This window comes from Oncorhynchus mykiss, chromosome 2 (genome assembly GCF_013265735.2).
Source record: "Oncorhynchus mykiss isolate Arlee chromosome 2, USDA_OmykA_1.1, whole genome shotgun sequence".
In the NCBI taxonomy this organism is placed as follows: Eukaryota; Metazoa; Chordata; class Actinopteri; order Salmoniformes; family Salmonidae; genus Oncorhynchus; species Oncorhynchus mykiss.
Genome location: NC_048566.1, coordinates 75,991,374 through 76,014,198, shown reverse-complemented (window position 1 = coordinate 76,014,198; position 22,825 = coordinate 75,991,374). Strand labels below are relative to the sequence as shown.

Here is a 22,825-nt window from a genome sequence, read left to right as displayed (position 1 = left end):
CTGTGTTGTCTGTTCACACTGCTATGCTTTATCTTGGCCAGGTCGCAGTTGTAAATGAGAACTTGTTCTCAACTAGCCTACCTGGATAAATAAAGGTGAAATAAATTTTGACAAATTTTTTAAAAATATGAAGGAAAAAAAGGCAATTTTTGAACAATGGATTAGCCTTTCTTAATAATCTACTGGAGAACCGATTTAGATTTAACTATAACTTATGTATGAGTGAAGCTTTTAGTGAGAGGTTTAAACCTTTAATAGTTTTAGCCCCCCAAACTCATATTCATTACATAAATTAGGCATGTTTAATTGTCTGACTTATCATTCCAAAAAAGTTTAATTTAAATATTTTTTGCTCATATAAATTTTAAAAACTAGTCATCTGGAGTAGTAAGTACAGTTGAAGTCGGAAGTTTACATACACTTAGGTTGGAGTCATTAAAACTAGTTTTTCAACCACTCCACAAATTTCTTGCTAACAAACTATAGTTTTGGCAAGTCAGTTAGGACATCTACTTTGTGCATGACAAGTAATTTTCCCAACAATTGTTTAGACATATTATTTCACTGTATCACAATTCCAGTGGGTCAGAAGTTTACATACACTAAGTTGACCAGTTGGATTTAGGGGGGCGCTATTTTAATTTTTGGATGAAAAACGTTCCCGTTTTAAACAAGATATTTTGTCACGAAAAGTTGCTCGACTGCATATAATTGACAGCTTTGGACGTTTCCAAGACTGCAAAGATATTGTCTGTGAGTGCCACAGAACTGATGTTACAGGCGAAACCCAGATAAAAATCCAACCAGGAAGTGCCGCATTCTTTGAAACCGCCTCATGCCAATGACTCCTTATATGGCTGTGAATGAGCTACGAATGAACTTACGTTTTCCCCAAGGTGTCTACAGCATTGTGACGTCTTTGTAGGCATTTCCCTTGAAGAATGGCTGTAAGGGACCATATATGGTGTCTCCCGCAGAAAACCTTGCGTAAAATACTGAGGCAGCCATTTTTCCAATCCCTTCTTATGAGAAACCAACTGCCTCGACGGATATATTATCGAATAAATTTGTTAAAAACACCTTGAGGATGGATCCTAAACAACGTTTGCCGTGTTTCTGTCGATATTATGTAGCTAATTTTGAAAAAAGTTTGGCGTTATAGTTGTAGCATTTTTCAGTCGATTTCTCAGCCAAGCATGGTGAAGAAATGGGAGCTTTTTCGCCTACAAAAATAATATTTTTGGAAAAAAGGAACATTTGCTATCTAACTGGGAGTCTCCTGAGTGAAAGCATCCGAAGTTCTTCAAAGGTAAATTATTTAAGTTGGTTGCTTTTCTTATTTTTGTGAAAATGTTGCCTGCTGCCAGCAGAGCCTAGCATAGCATTATGCCATGATAAACTTACACAAATGCTGGTCTATCGTTGGCTGTAACGCATATTTTGAAAATCTGAGATGACAGTGTTGTTAACAAAAGGCTAAGCTTGTGTTTGAATATATTTATTTCATTTCATATGCGATTTTCATGAATATGAAAAGTTTCTAGGGGTATTTATGTCCGTTGCGTTATGCTAATGCATTTGAGGCTATGATTACACTCCCGGATACGGGTTTGCTCGTCGCAAGAAGTTAAACAGCTTGGAAAATTCCAGAAAAGGTTGTCATGGCTTTAGAAGCTTCTGACCTAATTTGAGTCAATTGGAGGTGTACCTGTGGATGTAAGTCCTACCTTCAAACTCAGTGCCTCTTTGCTTGACATCATGTGAAAATCAAAAGAAAATCAAATTGCAGACCTCCACAAGTCTGGTTCATGCTTGGGAGCAATTTCCAAATGCCTGAAGGTACCACGTTCATCTGTACAAACAATAGTACGCAACTATAAACACCATGGGACCACGCAGCCGTCACACCGCACAGGAAGGAGACGCGTTCTGTCTCCTAGAGATGAACATACTTTGATACGAAAAGTGCAAATCAATCCCAGAACAGCAGCAAAGGACCTTGTGAAGATGCTGGAGGAAACAGGTACAAAAGTATCTATATCCACAGTAAAACGAGTCCTGTATCGACATAACCTGAAAGGCCGCTCAGCAAGGAAGTGGCCACTGCTCCAAAACCACCATAAAAAAGACAGAGTACGGTTTGCAACTGCACATGGGGACAAAGATAGTACTTTTTGGAGAAATGTCCTATGGTCTGATGAAACAAAAATAGAACTGTTTGGCCATAATGACCATCGTTATGTTTGAGAAAAAAGGGGGTGGCTTGCAAGCCGAAGAACACCATCCCAACCGTGAAGCACGGGGGTAGCAGCATCATGTTGTGCAGGTGCTTTGCTGCAGGAGGGACAGGTCATTGAAAATAAGAATTTGTTCTTAACTGATTTGCCTAGTTAAATAAAGGTACACTACCGTTCAAAAGTTTGGGGTCACTTAGAAATGTTCTTGTTATTGAAATAAAAAGGAAAACAATTTTGTCCATCAAATTGATCAGAAATACAGTGTAGACGTTGTTAATGTTGTAAATGAGTACTGTAGCTGGAAACGGCTGATATTTAATGGAATATCTAGATAGGCGTACAGATGCCCATTATCAGCAACCATCACTCCTGTGTTCCAATGGCACATTGTGTTAGCTAATCCAAGTTATCATTTTAAAAAGGCTAATTGATCATTAGAGAACCCTTTTGCAATTATGTTAGCACAGCTGAAAACTGTTGTTCTGATTAAAGAAGCAATAAAACTGGCCTTCTTTAGACTAGTTGAGTATCTGGAGCATCAGCATTTGTGTGTTCGATTACAGGCTCAAAATGGAAAGAAACAACAACCTTTCTTCTGAAACTCGTCAGTCTATTCTTGTTCTGAGAAAGGAAGGCTATTCCATGCAATACATTTCCAAGAAACTAATGATCTTGTACAACGCTGTGTACTACACCCTTCACAGAACAGCTAAAACTAGCTCTAACCAGAATAGAAAGTGTGTGAGGCCCCGGTGCACAACTGAGCAAGAGGACAAGTACATTAGAGTATCTAGCTGGAGAAACAGACGCCTCACAAGTCCTCAACTGGCAGCTGCATTAAATAGTACCCGAAAAACACCAGTCTCAACGTCAACAGTGAAGAAGCGACTCCGGGATGCTGAGTTGCAAAGAAAAAGCCATATCTCAGACTGACCAATAAAAATAAAAGATTAAGATGGGTAAAATAACACAGACACTGGACAGAGGAACAATGTCTACACTGTATTTCTGATCAATTTTTTGTTATTTTAAATGGACAAAAAAAAATTGCTTTTCCTTTCAAAAACAAGAACATTTCTAATTGACCCCAAACTTTTGAACGGTAGTGTACTTAAAACCGTAATTTAATCTCCCACCATAATAATAGCTCCATTCGTAGCTTGTAAACAATAGATTTTTTTGAAGAAGAAGTGGGAATCATCATTATTTGGCCCACATAGATTATTAGCCAGATCTGTTTAAGGTCCAATTTAAAATAAAACACTTTTTTTTTTAAAGAATCCATCTTCCTTGATGATCTGTTTGCACAATCGAATCAACATTTACATTAATTAGTATAATCATGGAAACAGAGTACACCAGAGCTCAATTTTAAGTTTCATAGCAAGGGTCTGAATACTTATGTAAATAAGGTATTTCTTTCTTTACAACATTTTTCAAAAAACCTGTTATTGCTTTGTCATTATTGGGTATTGTGTGTAGATTGATGATGCAAAACATTTATTTAATCAATTTTAGAATAAGGCAGTAACATTTAATGTGAAAAAAAGGAAGGGGTCTGAATACTTTCCGAACGCATTGTATACGGCTGTTATAGAGGTTTCTAAGGGGTGGTTATAGAGGTTTCTAAGGGGTGGTTATAGAGGGAGTTTGTAAAAGGTGTTTTAGACATTCAAATGTTGTACTCTGTGCCCTACCTGAGACTATAATAAACGGCTATTTAACTTTAAGTGTAACAGGTGTTATACAGGATGTTGTTTGGCTTTGTGACACCTGCAAGCTGTTATAGTGTTATGAAAAGAGTGTTGTCAGGACTGTTTCAGGACTTTCCTACCAAAGGCTGCCATCAGCTCTTCACTGAATGATACTCTCTCTCAACACATACCCCTCTGATTGGACAGAGGGGAGAGGGGGCAGGGTGTTGGCTTGGGTGGCCGACAAGGCTGCACAGGATTGGCCCAGAGGGAGGAAGGGGCTGGGAGTCGGAGGAGAGGGTAGGGGAACTGGGACGGGAGACAAAACTCTCTTGGGAGGAGTTCACTGTGGGCCAGAGAAAAAGGTGAGGAAAGCGAGAGTGACAGGAGAGGAAGAGAAGAGAGCGATAGAGGCAGGTGGGGAGAGGAGAGAGGTGAGTCAAAAAACAAGACATCAAGAAAAGCAGAGAAGAAAGGGACAGCGGAGGTAAGTCACAAGATCTTAAACCTGACAGGAAAACATAAGGAAGGAAAATACAAATCCTTTAGGAAGAAGGGAGTAGAGAAGAGAGGAAGGAAGGGGGGTTCCTAGGGTGTATTTCCACCAGTAAGGGGAACCATGTCATGCCCTAGGGGGTGTACGGGTTATGACGTGGTCAACCCCAGAAATCTATGGTCCACAGCTGCTGTGTGTGTGTGTTTCTAACACAATGACTTGAAATATATCAATTAAATAAGGAAATGGGATGGAAAAATTAAACAGTCAGGTCCAGAGTGGGGGGTGAGGAAAGGAGCAGACAGAGTGTGAGGAAGGGTGAGGAGGGTGGTGGGGTCTTACCCATCTTGGGCGTCAGACTGAGGTCTGTGTCTGAGGAGGAGGACTGGCGACTGCATAGCTTGGATGGAGAGAAGGGAGGAGGAGAGGAAGAGGAAGGAAGTGTTCTGAGAGGGGTGGGAGGGACAGAGAGGGGGTGGGTTGGGTCCTCACTGAACACGGGCCTGCCAGGAGAACACACACACGCACATCAGTCACCTCACCGTGTGTGTGTGTGTGTGTATGTATGTATGTATGTGTGAGAGAGGTATGTGGAGTGCAAATGACTGGGCTGCAGAACTAAAAAGCCAAGCACATGAAGCGTAAACAGAAGCACACACAGATATATAGAACTGAGGAGGAAAGCATGGCAGAAACACACAACACAACATGGGCCAACCCAACAACACTAAAGGGATGAGTAGTTTCCTGAATTGGAATTGAAAAGGAATTGAGGCCAACAGACTCCAGGGTGACTGCCCCTTGGAGACAAATATAGTTGATTGAACTGAACTAAGGTAGATGCTTGGGGCCCTAAAAAATCTGCATTGGACAGGATCTCAGAATCCAGACATTAAAACGGAATATAATGAATATTCATACATTTATTGAACTTACGGTACTAGAAAATGCATTAATTTGCCCAAGTTAATCATAAGACATGAAATGAAGTGCTGTTTCAGAAACTTTCTGAAACGGCACAGGAATGCACATCTCTGTGTATGTGTGCAGTGCGCATGCATGTCTACACTTTGTGTAGCCGTTGGCGATGAAGCTAATGATAACAATCTTCTGGTAGAGATGGAAAGACTTTCCCAAAAACCTTTTCAATTAAATGTAGCCTATGCCTACCAGACAGAATGATATCATGATCATTTAAATCAATCCAGTGGCCATTTGTTTTGCAAACCCTGCAATCACATGAGCACTAACAGAAACACCACTCACCAAACAACGGTCTCTTTCTGGTTTGCACTTGCATTAAAGGGTAACTACACACAAAACTTTAACATGTTTCATTTTTCCCAGACCTCAAACGTGGTCTCCTGTTGTGGTGTAAACACAGAGATGTGCATTCCTGTGCCGTTTCAGAACATCCAATGTTTTTGTGAGCAGAACGGAATTTGGGAAAGAACTACATAGAATCAGGCAAAATTAGGACAGGTGGAAGGGATGGATCTGATTGGGCAGGGGCTCTATGATTGGCTACGGGGGACACAAGAAGAGGAAGTGTTTGGGGCTGGTGATGTCACAATCTCATCCAATGGCAAGGAAGAATGGGCTCAGAGGTTGATTTTTGTGGTAACTATCTCACCGATGGCTATCCATTAGTTTCTCTGTCTCATGCTCTATTGCTCTCCCTTTTCCCTCAGTTTACCTCGCTCTTCTATGTCTATCTCCTTATTTCTCTTTTATAATCGCTCCCTTTCTATGTACGAGTGAAGAACCATGTAGGAACACAGATTCTGGGACTCCCTCCCTCTCAGGGAAGAGCCTTCCTGCTCTCCCTCCCTCCCTCTCGCTATTTTTCTCTGTCCGTACCAGTAAAGACCAGAGTAGGGACAGAGACAGAGAAGTTCTGGGAGTGGGACAGTCTCTGAGAGCTGCAGGCTGAGTGGACAGGGCTGTTGTGGCTGGAGCGACATCCGTGGGCCAGAGGAGACCTGAATCAATCACCATGTAGAGACGGACAGTGGACCAATCCAAACGCATACAGCAAGAGAAGAGCCAATCCATGTGCAGCAGAGGCAGAGAAGAAGAGAAACACAACACACCACAACATTGCAGCAAAGAAAAATAGAGCACAAGAAAAGACAATAAAAAATAAAGAGGAGAGGTTGTCTACCCCCTCCTTTTGCATTATAACACCCATAACACCACATGCTGCAGCTAAAGAAAATGCTTGCACCGGCACCCACCCTACCTTCTTTTCTCTCTCCATTCATCCACCCCACCTTCCTCCAACCATACTAGCAGGAACAAGCTCATGCACAGCCCTCAGACACACACACACAGTCAAATGAGAGAGAGAACAGCACTAACATGCAAATGCAAAGAGAGTAGAGCCATTAGAAACAGACAAAAAGACAGACACAAGGGAAGGGGGCTGTGTCCATGTGCATATCTCAAATATGGCATATACTATAGCTTTGTCACATGATATAACACACACACACACAAACCCCAAGTGTGACAGGACGTCTCATAAGGGGCGTTTGACGTTAGTTCCTACTTCACAGTAGGGCTGTTGGAAAAAATACATATACATTTTTGGGGGGACAGAAATGCCTTCTTGAACATGTGAACGTTCATGTGCCTTAATTAGAAACTTGTATGGGATCCGTAAATATGACAAATGTAAACTCATTAAACTAGTTTAGCGAAGGAGAAAACACTGAGCTATATAGGGAGAAAGACAAGATCTTTCCTGGCTAGCCATTCTGGGATATGTTCCGGGATTCACCGGATGACATTGAGGAGTTTCAGTCACAGGCTTCATTAATAAGTGCATCAACGACGTCGTCCCCACAGTAACCGTACGCATGTACGTATCCTAACCAGAAGCCATGGATTACAGGCAACATCCACACTGAGCTAAAGGCTAGAGCTCCCACTTTCAGGGAGTGGGAAACTAACCCAGATGCTTTTTATAAATCCCGGTACACCTTCCGACAAACCACCAAACAGGAAAAACATCAATACAGGACTAAGATCTAACCCTACTACACCAGCTCTGACACTCGTCGGATGTGGCAGGGCTGGCAAACTACCACGGATTACAAAGGGAAACTCACCCACTAGCTGCCCAGTGACACGAGCCTACCAGACGATCTAATCTAAATGCCTTCTATGCTTGTTTCGAGGTAAGCAACACTGAACCATGCTTGGAAGCACCAGCTGTTCCGGACAACTGTGTAATCATGCTACCATAGCCGATGTGAGTAAGACCTTTAAACAAGTTAACACTCAAAAGGTGGATTACCAGGACACATACTCAGAGCATGCGCTGACCAGATGGCAAGTGTCTTCACTGAAATGTTAAACTTCTCCCTAACCCAGTCTGGACCCACTCCACATCACATACCGCCACTACAGATGACGCACTCTATTGCACTCCACACTGCCCTTTCCCACTTGGCCAAAAGGAACACCTATGTGAAAATGCTGTTCATTGACTACAGCTCAGCGTTCAACACCATAGCTTAATGATGAGCTTCGAGTGCACTAAGGTCACTGGGACTGAACACCTCCCCCTGCAAATGGATCCTGAGCTTCATGAGGGTAGGCAACAACACATTCGCCACACTGACCCTCAACACAGGGATCCTCAGGGGTATGTGCTTAGTTCCCTCCTGTACTCCCTGTTCACTCACAACTGCGTAGCTGCTCACGACTCCAACACCATCATTAAGTTTGCCAACGACATGGCAGTGGTAAGACTGATCACTGACAACGATGAGACAGCCTATAGGGAGGTCAGAAGCCTGGCAGTGTGGTGCCAGGACAACAACCTCTCCTTCAATGTGAGTAAGACAAAGGAGCTGATTATGTACTACAGGAAAGGGCCAATCACTCCCCATGCACATCGACGAGGCTATAGTGGAGTGTGTCAAGAGTTTCGGTGTCCACGCTACTAAGGATCTATCATGGTCCAAACACACCGACACAGTTGTGAAGAGGGCACGACAATGCCTCTTCCCCCTCAGGATGCTGAGAATATTTGGCATTGGTCCAGATCCTCAAAAAGTTATACAGCTGCACCATCAAGAGCATGTTGGCTAGCTGCATCGCTGCTTGGTATGGCAACAGCTTGGCATCCGACCCTAAGGCGGTACAGAGTGTAGTGTGTTTGGCCCAGTACATCACTGGGCACGAGCTTCCTGCCATCCAGAACCTCTATACCAGGCGGTGTCACATTTTTCTCTGAGACTTCTGCCACCCAAGCCACAGACTGTTCTCTCAGATACCGCACAGCAAGCGGTACCAATGCAGTCTGAAACCAACAAGACCCTGAACAGCTTCTAACCCCAAGCCATAAGACTTCTAAACAAGAATGCTAAATGGCTAATCAAATGGCTACCCGGACTACCTGCATTGACCCTTTTTTTGCACTGACTATGCACACACTGGACTCTACCCAAACACATCCTTACACTGACACCCCAACACACATACATAACATGCACACACATATGCATACTGACACCACACAATTACACACTGTATTTTTATTTGTTATTCACTGTGTATTTATTTGTTATCTTTAACTCTGCATTTTTTTTTGTATTTACCCGCAAGTAAGCAAGTGTATACTAAGCATGTGACAAATACAATCATACAATAAGATCATGTCAATTTGACATAAGCCCTCAGAGAAATCTGGTCACAAATGAAGAGAAAGGCAGAAATACTGAGACACACACAGGAGTTAGTCCAAAGGCAGGGCACAAACACATACACTCTCTTGCTCTCTCTCTCACACACACACACCATGCTCATGCATTCGTTCAATACTCACTCTTTGATTTCCTTAGAGGGGGAGTTGCAGGCATTGGATGCCGGGGCAGTGTTGGGGTGTGTGTTGGTGTTGGAAGCACTCCCAGGGATGAGTTTGTCCAGAGTGCAGGCTGTGCCGATGGCTCGGACCACCAGACCCGACTCTCCCTCCAGATCAAAGCATTGCAGGTAGCCCACCACCGCATTACCACCCATCTCCAACACCTTCAGACCGATCTTCCTCTGCAGCTCACCTACACACACACACGTTCTGATGTAATATACTCTAATACTATAGGATACTTCTATAGTATAATATATATACAGTTGAAGTCGGAAGTTTGCATACACTTATGTTGGAGTCATTAAAACATGTTTTTCAATCACTCCACAAATGTCTTGTTAAGTAACTATAGTTTTGGCAAGTCGATTAGGACATCTACTGACTCAAGTAATTTTTCCAACTATTGTTTAGACAGATTATTTCACTTATAATTCACTGTCTCACAATTCCAGTGGGTCAGAAGTTTACATACACTGAGTTGACTGTGCCTTTAAACAGGTTGGAAAATTCCAGAAAATGATGTCATTGCTTTAGAAGCTTCTGTTTGACTCAAATTATGTAAATTAGCCTATTGGAGGTGTACCTGTGGATGTATTTAAAGGCCTACCTTCAAATTCAGTGCCTCTTTGCTTGAAATCATGGGAAAAAAAATTAATTATCAGCCAAGAACTCAGAAAAACAATTGTAGACCTCCACAAGTCTGGTTCATCCTTGGGAGCAATTTTTAAAACGCCTGAAGGTACCACATTCATCTGTACAAACAATAGTACGCAACTATAAACACCATGGGTCCACGCAGTCGTCATACCGCTCAGGAAGGAGACGCGTTCTGTCTCCTAGAGATGAACGCTCTTTGGTGTGAACAGTGCAAATCAATCCAAGAACAGCAGCAAAGGACCTTGTGAAGTTGCTGGAGGAAACAGGTACAAACGTATCTATATCCACAGTAAAACGAGTCCTGTATCGACATAACCTGAAAGGCCGCTCAGCAAGGAAGAGGCCACTGCTCCAAAACCGCCATAAAAAAACTGCACATGGGGACAAAGATCATACTTTTTGGAGAAATGTCCTCTGGTCTGATGAAACAAAAACAGAACTGTTTGGCCATAATGACCATCGTTATGTTTGGAGGAAAAAGGGGGATGCTTGCAAGCTGAAGAACACCATCCCAACCGTTAAGCACGGGGGTGGCAGCGTAATGTTGTGGGGGTGCTTTGCTGCAGGAGGGACAGGTGCAGTTCACAAAATAGATAGCATCACGTGGAAGAAAAATGTGGATATATTGAAGCAACATCTCAAGACATCAGTCGGGAAGTTAAAGCTTGGTTGCAAAAGGGTCTTCCAAATGGACAATGACCCCAAGCATTCTTCCAAAGTTGTGGCAAAATGGCTTAAGGACAACAAAATCAAGGCATTGGAATGGCCATCATAAAGCCCTGACCTTAATCCTATAGAAAATGTGTGGGCAAAACTGAAAAAGCATGTGTAAGCAAGGAGGCCTACAAACCTGACTCAGTTACACCAGCTCTGTCAGGAGGAATGGGCCAAAATTCACCCAACTTATTGTGGGAAGCTTGTGTAAGGCTACCCAAAACATTTGACCCAAGTTAAACAATTTAAAGGCAATGCTACCAAATACTAATTAAGTGTATGTAAACTTCTGACCCACTGGGAATGTGATGAAATAAATAAAAGCTTAAATAAAATCATTCTCTCTACTATTATTCTGACATTTCACATTCTTAAAATAAAGTGGTGATCCTAACTGACCTGAGAAATAATTTTTACTAGGATAAAATGTCAGGTATTGTGAAAAACTGAGTTTAAATGTATTTGGTTAAGGTGTATGTAAACTTCAGACTTCAACACACACAGTATATCACAAAAGTGAGTACACAATTTGTAAATATTTGAGTATATCTTTTCATGTGACAACACTGAAGAAATAACACTTTGCTACAACGTAAAGTAGTGAGTGTACAGCTTGTATAACAGTGTAAATTTGCTGTTCCCTCAAAATAACTCAACATACAGCCATTAATGTCTAAACCACTGGCAACAAAAGTGAGTACACCCCTAAGTGAAAATGTCCAAATTGGGCCCAAAGTGTCAATATTTTGTGTGGTCACCATCATTTTCCAGCACTGCCTTAACCCTCTTGGGCATGGAGTTCACCAGAGCTTCACAGGTTGCCACTGAAGTCCTCTTCCACTCCTCCATGACGACATCACGGAGCTGGTGAATGTTAGAGACCTTGCATTCCTCCACCTTCCGTTTGAGGATGCTCAATAGGGTTTAGGTCTGGAGACATGCTTGGCCAGTCCATCACCTTTACCCTCAGCATCTTTAGCAAGGCAGTGGTCGTCTTGGAGGTGTGTTTGGGGTCCTTATGTTGGAATACTGCCCTGCAGCCCAGTCTCCGAAGGGAGGAGATCATGCTCTGCTTCAGTATGTCACAGTACATGTTGGCATTCATGGTTCCCTCAATGAACTGTAGCTCCCCAGTGCCGGCAGCACTCATGCAGCCCCAGACATGACACTCCCACCACCATGCTTGACTGTAGGCAAGACACACTTGTCTTTGTACTCCTCACCTGGTTGCCGCCATACACACTTGACACCATCTGAACCAAATAAGTTTACCTTGGTCTCATCAGGCCACGGGACATGGTTCCAGTAATCCATGTCCTTAGTCTGCTTGTCTTCAGCAAACTGTTTGCGGGCTTTCTTGTGCATCATCTTGAGAAGAGGCGTCCTTCTGGAACGACAGCCACGCAGACCAATTTGATGCAGTGTACGGCGTATGGTCTGAGCACTTAACGCTGACCCCCCAACCCTTCAACCTCGGCAGCAATGCTGGCAGCACTCATACGTCTATTTTCCAAAGACAACCTCTGGATATGACGCTGAGCACGTGCAGTCAACGTCTTTGGTCGACCATGGCGAGGCCTGTTCTGAGTGGAACCGCTGTATGGTCCTGGCCACCGTGCTGCAGCTAAGTTTCAGGGTCTTTGCAATCTTCTTAGGCCATCTTTTTGTAGAGCAACAATTCTTTTTTTCAGATCCTCAGAGTTCTTTGCCATGAGGTGCCATGTTGAACTTCCAGTGACCAGTCAGTACGAGGGAGTGTGAGAGCGATGACACCAAACACACCTGCTCCCCATTCACACCTGAGACCTTGTAACACTAACGAGTCACATGACACCGGGGAGGGAAAATGGCTAATTGGGCCCAATTTGGACATTTTCACTTAGGGGTGTACTCACTTTTGTTGCCAGCGGTTTAGACATTAATGGCTGTGTGTTGAGTTATTTTGAGGGGACAGCAAATTTACACTGTTATACAAGCTGTACACTCACTACTTTACATTGTAGCAAAGTGTCATTTCTTCAGTGTTGTCACATGAAAATATATACTAAAATATTTACAAAAATGTGAGGGGTGTACTCACTTTCATGATATACTATATATACAGTGGGGCAAAAAAGTATTTAGTCAGCCACCAATTGTGCAAGTTCTCCCACTTAAAAAGATTAGAGAGGCCTGTAATTGTCATCATAGGTACACTTCAACTATGACAGACAAAATGAAAAAAAAATCAATCCAGAAAATCACATTGTAGGATTTTTAATGAATTTATTTGCAAATTATGGTGGAAAATAAGTATTTGGTCACCTACAAACAAGCAAGATTTCTGGCTCTCTGTAACTTCTTCTTTAAGAGGCTCCTCTGTCCTCCACTCGTTACCTGTATTAATGGCACCTGTTTGAACTTGTTACCAGTATAAAAGACACCTGTCCACAACCTCAAACAGTCACACTCCAAACTCCACTATGGCCAGGACCAAAGAGCTGTCAAAGGACACCAGAAACAAAATTGTAGATCACAAGAACGGTGAGCAAAAATCCCAGAACCACACGGGGGGACCTAGTGAATGACCTGCAGAGAGCTGGGACCAAAGTAACAAAGCCTACCATCAGTAACACACTACGCCGCCAGGGACTCAAATCCTGCAGTGCCAGACGTGTCCCCCTGCTTAAGCCAGTACATGTCCAGGCCCGTCTGAAGTTTGCTAGAGAGCATTTGGATAATCCAGAAGAAGATTGGGAGAATGTCATATGGTCAGATGAAACCAAAATATAACTTTTTGGTAAAAACTCAACTTGTTGTGTTTGGAGGACAAAGAATGCTGAGTTGCATCCAAAGAACACCATACCTACTGTGAAGCATGGGGTGGAAACATCATGCTTTGGGGCTGTTTTTCTGCAAAGGGACCAGGAAAGAATGAATGGGGCCATGTATCGTGAGATTTTGAATGAAAACCTCCTTCCATCAGCAAGGGCATTGAAGATGAAACGTGGCTGGGTCTTTCAGCATGACAATGATCCCAAACACACCGCCCGGGCAATGAAGGAGTAGCTTCGTAAGAAGCATTTCAAGGTCCTGGAGTGGCCTAGCCAGTCTCCAGATCTCAACCCCATAGAAAATCTTTGGAGGGAGTTGAAAGTCCGTGTTGCCCAGCAACAGCCCCAAAACATCACTGCTCTAGAGGAGATCTGCATGGAGGAATGGGCCAAAATAACAGCAACAGTGTGTGAAAACCTTGTGAAGACTCACAGAAAATGTTTGATCTCTGTCATTGCCAACAAAGGGTATGTAACAAAGTATGGAGATCAACTTTTGTTATTGACCAAATACTTATTTTCCACCATAATTTGCAAATAAATTCATTAAAAATCCTACAATGTGATTTTCTGGATATTTTTTCTAATTTTGTCTGTCGTAGTTGAAGTGTACCTATGATGAAAATTACAGGCCTCTCATCTTTTTAAGTGGGAGAACTTGCACAATTGGTGGCTGACTAAATACTTTTTTGCCCCACTGTATATACACTATATATATTATATACACACACACACACACACACACACACACACACACACACACACACACACACACACAGTAGAGAAAGTTAGATAGCTGGGTTATGTACCAGACATGAGGGAGATGAGTCGCTGGCGGGCCTCGTTAGAAGCCCTGGGGGTTCTGATGCGGTCAATCCACTGGTACTCCGGGTCCTCGTTCACCACCAGCTCCTCAACAAAACCATGGACCAGCGCCGCGCGGTAACACCTCGGGATGGATGTTGCTAACACATGCATAAACACCTTATCATCATTCATTATCATCATCAGCCATTTCTTGTGACTAGATCTCTCTACTATAGTACATCCCCATAGGGAACCAGGACTCACTGCAGAAGAACTTGACCCCACAGGAGGACTGTCTGAAGCGGTTTAGGTCGTTGAAGAGGTCCACCTTTACCAGAACATTAATCTCCCCTCTGATACCTGTAGGAGAGGACAGAATGAACAGAAACATTACTACCAGACAAAAACACCACCGAACCATAGAAACTAGAGATCGGCCGATTAATCGGAATGGCCGATTAATTAGGGCCGATTTCAAGTTTTCATAACAATCGGAAATCAGTATTTTTGGGCACCGATTTCCGATTATTAAAAATAAAATAAAACCAACTTTTTTTTTATACCTTTTATTTAACTAGGCAAGTCAGTTAAGAACACATTCTTATTTTCAATGACTGCATAGGAACTGTGGGTTAACTGCCTTGTTCAGGGGCAGAATGACAGATTTTCACCTTGTCAGCTCAGGGGTTCCAATCTTGCAACCGCACAGTTAACTAGTCCAACGCTTTAACCATTGCACTCCACGAGTAGCCTGCCTGTTACACGAATGCAGTAGAAGCCAAGGTAAATTGCTAGCTAGCATTAAACTTATCTTATAAAAAACAAGCAATCATAATCACTAGTTATAACTACTAATCCAGTTTAGCAGGCAATATTAACCAGGTGAAATTGTGTCGCTTCTCTTGTGTTCATTGCACGCAGAGTCAGGGTATATGCAACAGTTTGGGCTGCCTGGCTCATTGCAAACTAATTTGCCAAACTTTTATGTAATTATGACATACATTGAAGGTTGTGCAATGTAACAAGAATATTTAGACATAGGGATGCCACCCATTAGATAAAATACCGAACGGTTCCGTATTTCACTGAAATAATAAACGTTTTGTTTTCGAAATGATAGTTTCCTGATTCGATCATATTAATGACCAACGGCTCGTATTTCTGTGTGTTATTATGTTATAATTAAGTCTGATTTGATAGAGCAGTCTGACTGAGCAGCAGCAGGCCCGTAATCATTCATTCAAACAGCACTTTTGTGCGTTTTGCCAGCAGCTCTTCGCAAGCACAGCGCTGTTTATGACTTCAAGCCGATCAGCCTAATGGCTGGTGTAACCAATGTGAAATGGCTAGCTAGTTAGCTGGGTGTGCGCTAATACTGTTTCAAACGTCACTTGCTTTTAGATTTGGAGTAGTTATTCCGGCTTTTGCGGAGCGAAGGGTAACGATGCTTCGAGTGTGGCTGTTGTCGATGTGTTCCTGGTTCGAGCCCAGGTAGGGGCGAGGAGGGGGACGGAAGCTATACTGTTACACTGGCAATACTATAGTGCCTATAAGAACATCCAATAGTCAAAGGTATATGAAACACAAATGGTATGGAGAGAAATAGTCCAATAAATACTATATTAACTACAACCTAAAACCTCTTACCTTGGAATATTGAAGTCTCATGTTAAAAGGAACCACCAACTTTCATATGTTCTCATGTTCTGAGCAAGGAACTTAAACGTTAGCTTTTTTTACATGGCACATATTGCACTTGTACTTTCTTCTCAAACACTTTGTTTTTGCATTATTTAAACCAAATTGAACATGTTTCATTATTTATTTGAGGCTAAATAGATTTTATTGATGTTTTATATTAAGTTAAAATAAGTGTTAATTCAGTATTGTTGTAATTGTCATCATTACAAATGTAAAAAAATAAATAAATCGGTATCGGCGTTGAAAAATCATAATCGGTCGACCTCTAATAGAAACCCCAACTCTTCACAAGCACACTCCTCTCCCCTCTCAAACCAGGAAGACAGGCGCTACATCATCATTACTAGATAGATACCGTTAAATAACAGCTTTTAGTAAGGCAGTGTTTTTACAGCAGAGGAACAACATGCACTTACAGGCTGTTACACAGAGAACACTGTGTATTTCTTTAGAGGCCTGGTTATGTATCTGAAAAGTACCACTGTGGCCATGCACTGTTGATGGGTAAGTATATAACTTGTGTCATAGATAGTGGAAGTATATAACTGACTGTGTATAGTGTGGTAGATGGGGAATTACACTGAAGAAAAATATAAAACACAACATGTAAAGTGTTGGTCTTAAGTTTCATGAGCTGAAATAAAAGATCCCAGAAATTTTCCAGATGCACAAAAAGCATATTTCTCTCAAATTTTGTGCAAATTTGTTTACATCCCTGTTAGTGAGCATTTCTCCTTTGCCAAGATAATCCATCCACCTGACACGTGTGACATATCAAGAATCTGATTAAACAGCATGATCATTACACAGGTGCACATTGTGGTGGGTACAATAAAAGGCCACTCTAAAATGTGCAGTTTTGTCACACAACACAATGCCACACGTCTCAAGTTGAGGGAGCACGCAATTGGAATGTTGACTGCAGGCATGTCCACCAGAGATGTTGCCAGAGAATGTTAATTTCTCTACCATAAGCTGTTGTTTTTGAGAATTTGGTTGCATGTCCAACCAGCCTCACAACCGCAGACCACGTGTATGACGTCACAGACGAGCTGTTTGCTGATGTCAACGTTGTGAATAGAGTACCCCATTGTGGTGGTGGGGTTATGGTATAGGCAGACATAAGCTACGGACAGTGAACACAAGTGCATTTTATCAATGGCAATTTGAATACAGAGATACCATGATGAGATCCTGAGGCCCATTGCGAGGCCCATTTTCTTTAAGGTATCTGCGACCAACAAATGTACATCTGTATTCCCAGTCATGTGAAATCCATAGATTAGAGCCTAATTAATTCATTTAAATTGACTGATTTCCTTAAAGGATGTTTAACTCAGTAAAATCTTTGAAATTATTGCATGTTGCGTTGATATTTTTGTTCAGTATCTATTAGAAACGCACCGTGTATAGTGTCGTAGATGGGGAACCATCCAGAGATGACGGTAGCAGCCTCGCTGGACAGCAGAGGGTCGATGTCAATGTAGACCTTCCCTATTGCGTCGTTGGCACTGTAAGTGTCATGGTCCAACACTGTGATCTGTAACGGCTCATCCTGTAAATCCTCATCATCCACCTAGAGGAGGGGGGACAAAGTTGGGGAAACAATAATACAGGACAATCATGTTGACTCTACTGGGTTCGCCCCAGGATTTTTTAACAAGGTGATGCTGCTGAGTATGGCCGGGGGATGGACGGGGGATGCCCGGAGGGGCGCAAAGATTTTAGCATGTTTTAACACATGTAACTGACATTTCCTGCAATCTAGAGCAAAAATGGCAAATATAGTTGTTTTTTTTACATTGTGGCGCAGCCAGTCCACAAAGTGGCGAAGTGCCCCTCTTACATTCTTTGCTACACCCTGCTGCAGCTTCTTCACCCTGTAATCCTATGCTATTCACAAACACCTTCCTTCACAGAGAAATAAGTCAAGAAGTCATATTCACACATTTTACCTCAAATTTGAACCACTCTGAGTTCCACTGTGGGTTAAGGGACTTGGGGTAGACATCCGTTTTGAAAGTTGTGTTGCCAAACTTGACCTGTAAGACACAACATCAATGAAGAACACCACAAGACTAGTACTGCATCACTGTAACGAAGTATATGTGTTGAAAGGGTTGTAAAATTACGTTGACCTGATGTTTTTTTCAGGGTAAACTTAGAATGGACCATGCTCACCTCTACAAAGGCATCAGTGAGGTCGCTGGCTCTGTCCATGACTGGTAAGTGACGCCCCGCCACAATCTTAGCTTTCAATTTACCCGGCATGATTCAGCTTTGTCATCACCTTCGGATCAAAGACTTACAGGTAAATAATTGCATTACTACAACAGCAATATTGTGTATTTTACCTGTATTCACCAGATCATGATAAAACCTGGCCAGCAGCATACCACCCTGCATCCCACTGCTGGCTTTGTTTTGAAGCTAAGCAGGGTTGGTCCTGGTCGGTCCCTGGATGGGAGACCAGATGCTGCTGGAAGTGGTGTTTGGAGGGCCAGTAGGAAGCACCCTTTCCTCTGGTCTAAAAAAATATCCCTAGGGCAGTGATTGGGCCATTGCCCTGTGTTAGGTGCCATCTTTCGGAAGGGACTTCAAACGGGTGTCCTGACTCTCTGTGGTCACTAAAGATCCCATGGCACTTATTGTAAGAGTAGGGGTGTTAACCCTGGTGTCCTGGCTAAATTCCCAATCTGGCACTCATACGGTTACCTAATCATCCCCAGTTTACAATTGTCTCATTCATCTCCCCTGTAACTATTCCCCAGGTCGTTGCTGTAAATGAGAATGTGTTCTCAGTCAATTTACCTGGTTAAATAAAGATGAATTGATTCATGTGCTACCAGATCTAAGGTCTCACTGCAGTTGTGGCTACTGAGTAGTAGAAGGCTTATGCGAGTCCTGCTTGGTCCTGACATGGTCAGGCGACATATGTTGGTGACAGTTGACATACAGAGATTGACATGTACCAGCAAAGCAACATATTCTGGCCATGTAGCTATAGCTAATACAGTGGTCGTTCTACCTTATTACTTGTTTCACTGACGTTACTGTAATATGTAAGATAAGTTAGCTAACTGGTTTATAGAACTAGGTTACTTGGATGACAGACTTAGTTAGCCAACGACTGATTCTGTTAATCAGCCAGTTAACTAATTGAGAGCTTATTGCAACAGCCACACAGTTAGCTTAGCTTGACGTTACTGCATAGCAGTTGACTGACAGGCATGCATAACGTTACCCCCTGTATTTCTGTGCGACCAGGTCGCCACACAACATAATGAAATATGTTACAAACAGTATAACAAACTGGCTGTTATTAGACGTCATTGAGTGTCCTTACCCGGACTATGTCAAACGAGAGAGCTGGGGAAACAGCAGCGTTTTTTCAGACGGACTTTGTTGGCAGCCCGCGCGCCAGACCTCCGCATCTCTACCAAACATGACGAGATCTTCTCTCAAAAGCCCGGTAGATGTGGCTAATATTTACTATAACTACGCTTTATGGCCATTGACTGCTTTAAAAAAAAGCTAATTCAAATTCACTGTACACACATTGCGGTTAGCATCCCCGGCCAGCTCAACGAATGGAAAATGCTAGCCAGCGCTGTCTTCTCTTCTGGTGGAAAGGTGGTGACTAAATCTTGTTCACGAGATGTAAAACTGTAACACGGGCTTCATCTTCACGTTAGGCTTTCTCATACTTAGCCCAACTGACCGCATGATGTCGCTATTATTCCATTTACGTCGTTTGTAATCTTACTTTACGCTTTACTATTTAACTAGGCAAGTCAGTTAAAAACAAATTCTTATTTTCAATGACGGCGGAACAGCCTTGTTCGGGGGCAGAACGACAGATTTGTACCATGTCAGCTCGAGGATATGAACTTGCAACCTTTCGGTTACTAAGCCAACGCTCTAACCACTAGGCTACCCCGCCGCCCAGGGTGTCACAAATGGACCGGATCGTACGTAAAACATCCTCCACTCAGGCTGCACTTGTGTCCGTAACCTCCTTAGCTCGATTTAATGGTTTGTTGGTGAAAAAAACGGGGGACATATGCACACTGTCTTAATAAAACAACATTTTCAACCACCATGCTAGAGTGTCTAATGCTAACGTTACTTGCTGATGTTGCCCACCGTGTTCAACCAGGAGTAAGCAAAAAGCGCAAGAGGTGTGCAACATCCAGAAGTTGTCCGAAAAAACAAAAACACGATTTTTTTCCCACATATGAGTTGAGTAAATCAACGCCTGTGCACCCTAAATGGAGGATGTTTCATGTACAAACCGGTCCATGGGGGAGAGAAGTTTTTTACCGGCTGGTCTCATTAGTCAGAAAACAACATAAAATGAATAATAGCGCCACCTTGCGGCCGGTTGGGCCTGTCCCATACACAATGAGGTGAAGTGTGTACAGTATTAATATAACAGTAGATGTAATATGCACTAAAATAGATACATATGCGTCAGATTTTGCCATATCACTTATGCCCTTCAAAATGATCCACAATGAGGGAGAGATGGAGTGTGTGTGTGGCTGTAAGTGTGCACATATGGACCTTAAGTCCCCACAAGAATAGTAAACAAATAGCAATTTAACCAACTGGGGAGGTCAAATGCTATTTCTAAGGGGTTTACGGATTAGTTAGAATTAGTGTTAGAATTAGGGTTAAGAACTAGGGTTAGGTTTAGCTTCGGTTTTATGGTTTGGGTTAAGGTTAGGTTTTAGGGTAAGGGTTAGTGTTAGGTTAAGGGTTAGTGGGTAGGGAAAATAGGATTTTGAATCGGACTGAATTGTGTGTCCCAAGTTATACAAGACTGTGTGTGTGTCCGTGCTGTTTGCTAGGTAGATTTGTCTGAATTAAATGATAAAGCCTTCTTCTTGACACCTGGTTAGTTTGTCCCCGGGGGTGTGTGAGGGGATAGGCTGATATTTTAATCTCCGAGCACACAGATATCCATAGCATCCTTGGAACCTTTTTTCTTCTCTCTGCCAAAGACCCAATGGCCGCTATCAAGGTTACATGGCAGGCTGAGTGGCCGAGCTCATTTCCATTTCAATCTCTCCTTCCTCTCCTAACCCCCACTCCTAGGAATGGATAGCAGTTAGGATACAGAGAATAGACTGCTGTATACAAAAATAGACCCTGGTCATTACACACTTAACATAATATATACAGTGGGGCAGAAAAGTATTTAGTCAGCCACCAATTGTGCAAGTTCTCCCACTTAAAAAGATGAGAGGCCTGTAATTTCCATCATAGGTACACAGACAAAATGAGAAAAAAAAATCCAGAAAATCACATTGTAGGATTTTTTATTAATTAATTTGCTAATTATGGTGGAAAATAAGTATTTGGTCAATAACAATAGTTAATCTAAATACTTTGTAATATACCCTTTGTTGGCAATGACAGAGATCAAATGTTTTCTGTAAGTCTTCACAAGGTTTTCACACACTGTTGCTGGTATTTTGGCCCATTCCTCCATGCAGATCTCCTCTAGAGCAGTGATGTTTTGGGGCTGTTGCTGGGCAACACAGACTTTCAACTCCCTCCAAAGATTTTCTATGGGGTTGAGATCTGGAGACTGGCTAGGCCACTCCAGGACCTTGAAATGCTTCTTACGAAGCCACTCCTTCGTTGCCCGGGCGGTGTGTTTGGGATCATTGTCATGCTGAAATCCCCAGCCACGTTTCATCTTCAATGCCCTTGCGGATGGATGGAGGTTTTCACTCAAAATCTCACGATACATGGCCCCATTCATTCTTTCCTTTACACGGATCAGTCGTCCTGGTAACTTTGCAGAAAACAGTCCCAAAGCATGATGTTTCCACCCCCATGCTTCACAATAGGTATGGTGTTCTTTGGATGCAACTCAGCATTCTTTGTCCTCCAAACACGACGAGTTGAGTTTTTACCAAAAAGTTATATTTTGGTTTCATCTGACCATATGACATTCTCCCAATCTTCTTCTGGATCATCCAAATGCTCTCTAGCAAACTTCAGACGGGCCTGGACATGTACTGGCTTAAGTAGGGGGACACGTCTGGCACTGCAGGATTTGAGTCCCTGGCGGCGTAGTGTGTTACTGATGGTAGGCTTTGTTACTTTGGTCCCAGCTCTCTGCAGGTCATTCACTAGGTCTCCCCGTGTGGTTCTGGGATTTTTGATCACCGTTCTTGTGATAATTTTGACCCCACGGGGTGAGATTTTGCGTGGAGCCCCAGATCGAGGGAGATTATCAGTGGTCTTATATGTCTTCCATTTCCTAATAATTGCTCCCACAGTTGATTTCTTCAAACCAAGCTGCTTACCTATTGCAGATTCAGTCTTCCCAGCCTGGTGCAAGTCTACAATTTTGTTTCTGGTGTCCTTTGACAGCTCTTTGGTCTTGGCCATAGTGGAGTTTGGAGTGTGACTGTTTGAGGTTGTGGACAGGTGTCTTTTATACTGATAACAAGTTCAAACAGGTGCCATTAATACAGGTAACAAGTGGAGCACAGAGGAGCCTCTTGAAGAAGTTGTTACAGGTCTGTGAGAGCCAGAAATCTTGCTTGTTTGTAGGTGACCAAATACTTATTTTCCACCATAATTTGCAAATAAATTCATTAAAAATCCTACAATGTGATTTTCTGGATTTTTTTGTTGTTCATTTTGTCTGTCATAGTTGAAGTGTACCTATGATGACAATTACAGGCCTCTCTCATCTTTTTAAGTGGGATAACTTGCACAATTGGTGGCTGACTAAATACTTTTTTGCCCCACTGTACATTGCACATTACCCCTGTCATACACATTGTACACATCTCATAGTCACA

At 42.6% G+C, this 22,825-nt stretch overlaps 1 protein-coding gene across 12 annotated transcripts in view; it reads right to left on the bottom strand.

Moving 5' to 3' along the window:
- The window catches only part of c2cd5 (C2 calcium dependent domain containing 5), a 59,262-nt gene extending 38,945 nt beyond the window's left edge, over positions 1 to 20,317 (bottom strand). For 4 of the 12 annotated variants that reach the window (XM_021572234.2, XM_021572257.2, XM_021572296.2 and 1 more), the window contains exons 1-8: positions 19,345 to 20,317; positions 18,180 to 18,288; positions 17,954 to 18,040; positions 17,403 to 17,574; positions 14,562 to 14,657; positions 14,300 to 14,455; positions 9,265 to 9,496; positions 4,770 to 4,930 (exon numbers count right to left, since the gene is read on the bottom strand). In XM_021572234.2, the coding sequence (XP_021427909.2) occupies positions 4,770 to 4,930; positions 9,265 to 9,496; positions 14,300 to 14,455; positions 14,562 to 14,657; positions 17,403 to 17,574; positions 17,954 to 18,040; positions 18,180 to 18,269 (994 nt within the window). In that variant the 5' untranslated portion in view covers positions 18,270 to 18,288; positions 19,345 to 20,317. Of the gene's footprint in view, positions 1 to 4,769; positions 4,931 to 6,287; positions 6,410 to 9,264; positions 9,497 to 14,299; positions 14,456 to 14,561; positions 14,658 to 17,402; positions 17,575 to 17,953; positions 18,041 to 18,179; positions 18,303 to 19,344 lie in introns of all 12 variants that reach the window. The other 8 variants (XM_021572266.2, XM_021572320.2, XM_021572329.2 and 5 more) reach the window with 4 other exon arrangements.
- Between the last annotated feature and the right edge of the window lie 2,508 nt (positions 20,318 to 22,825).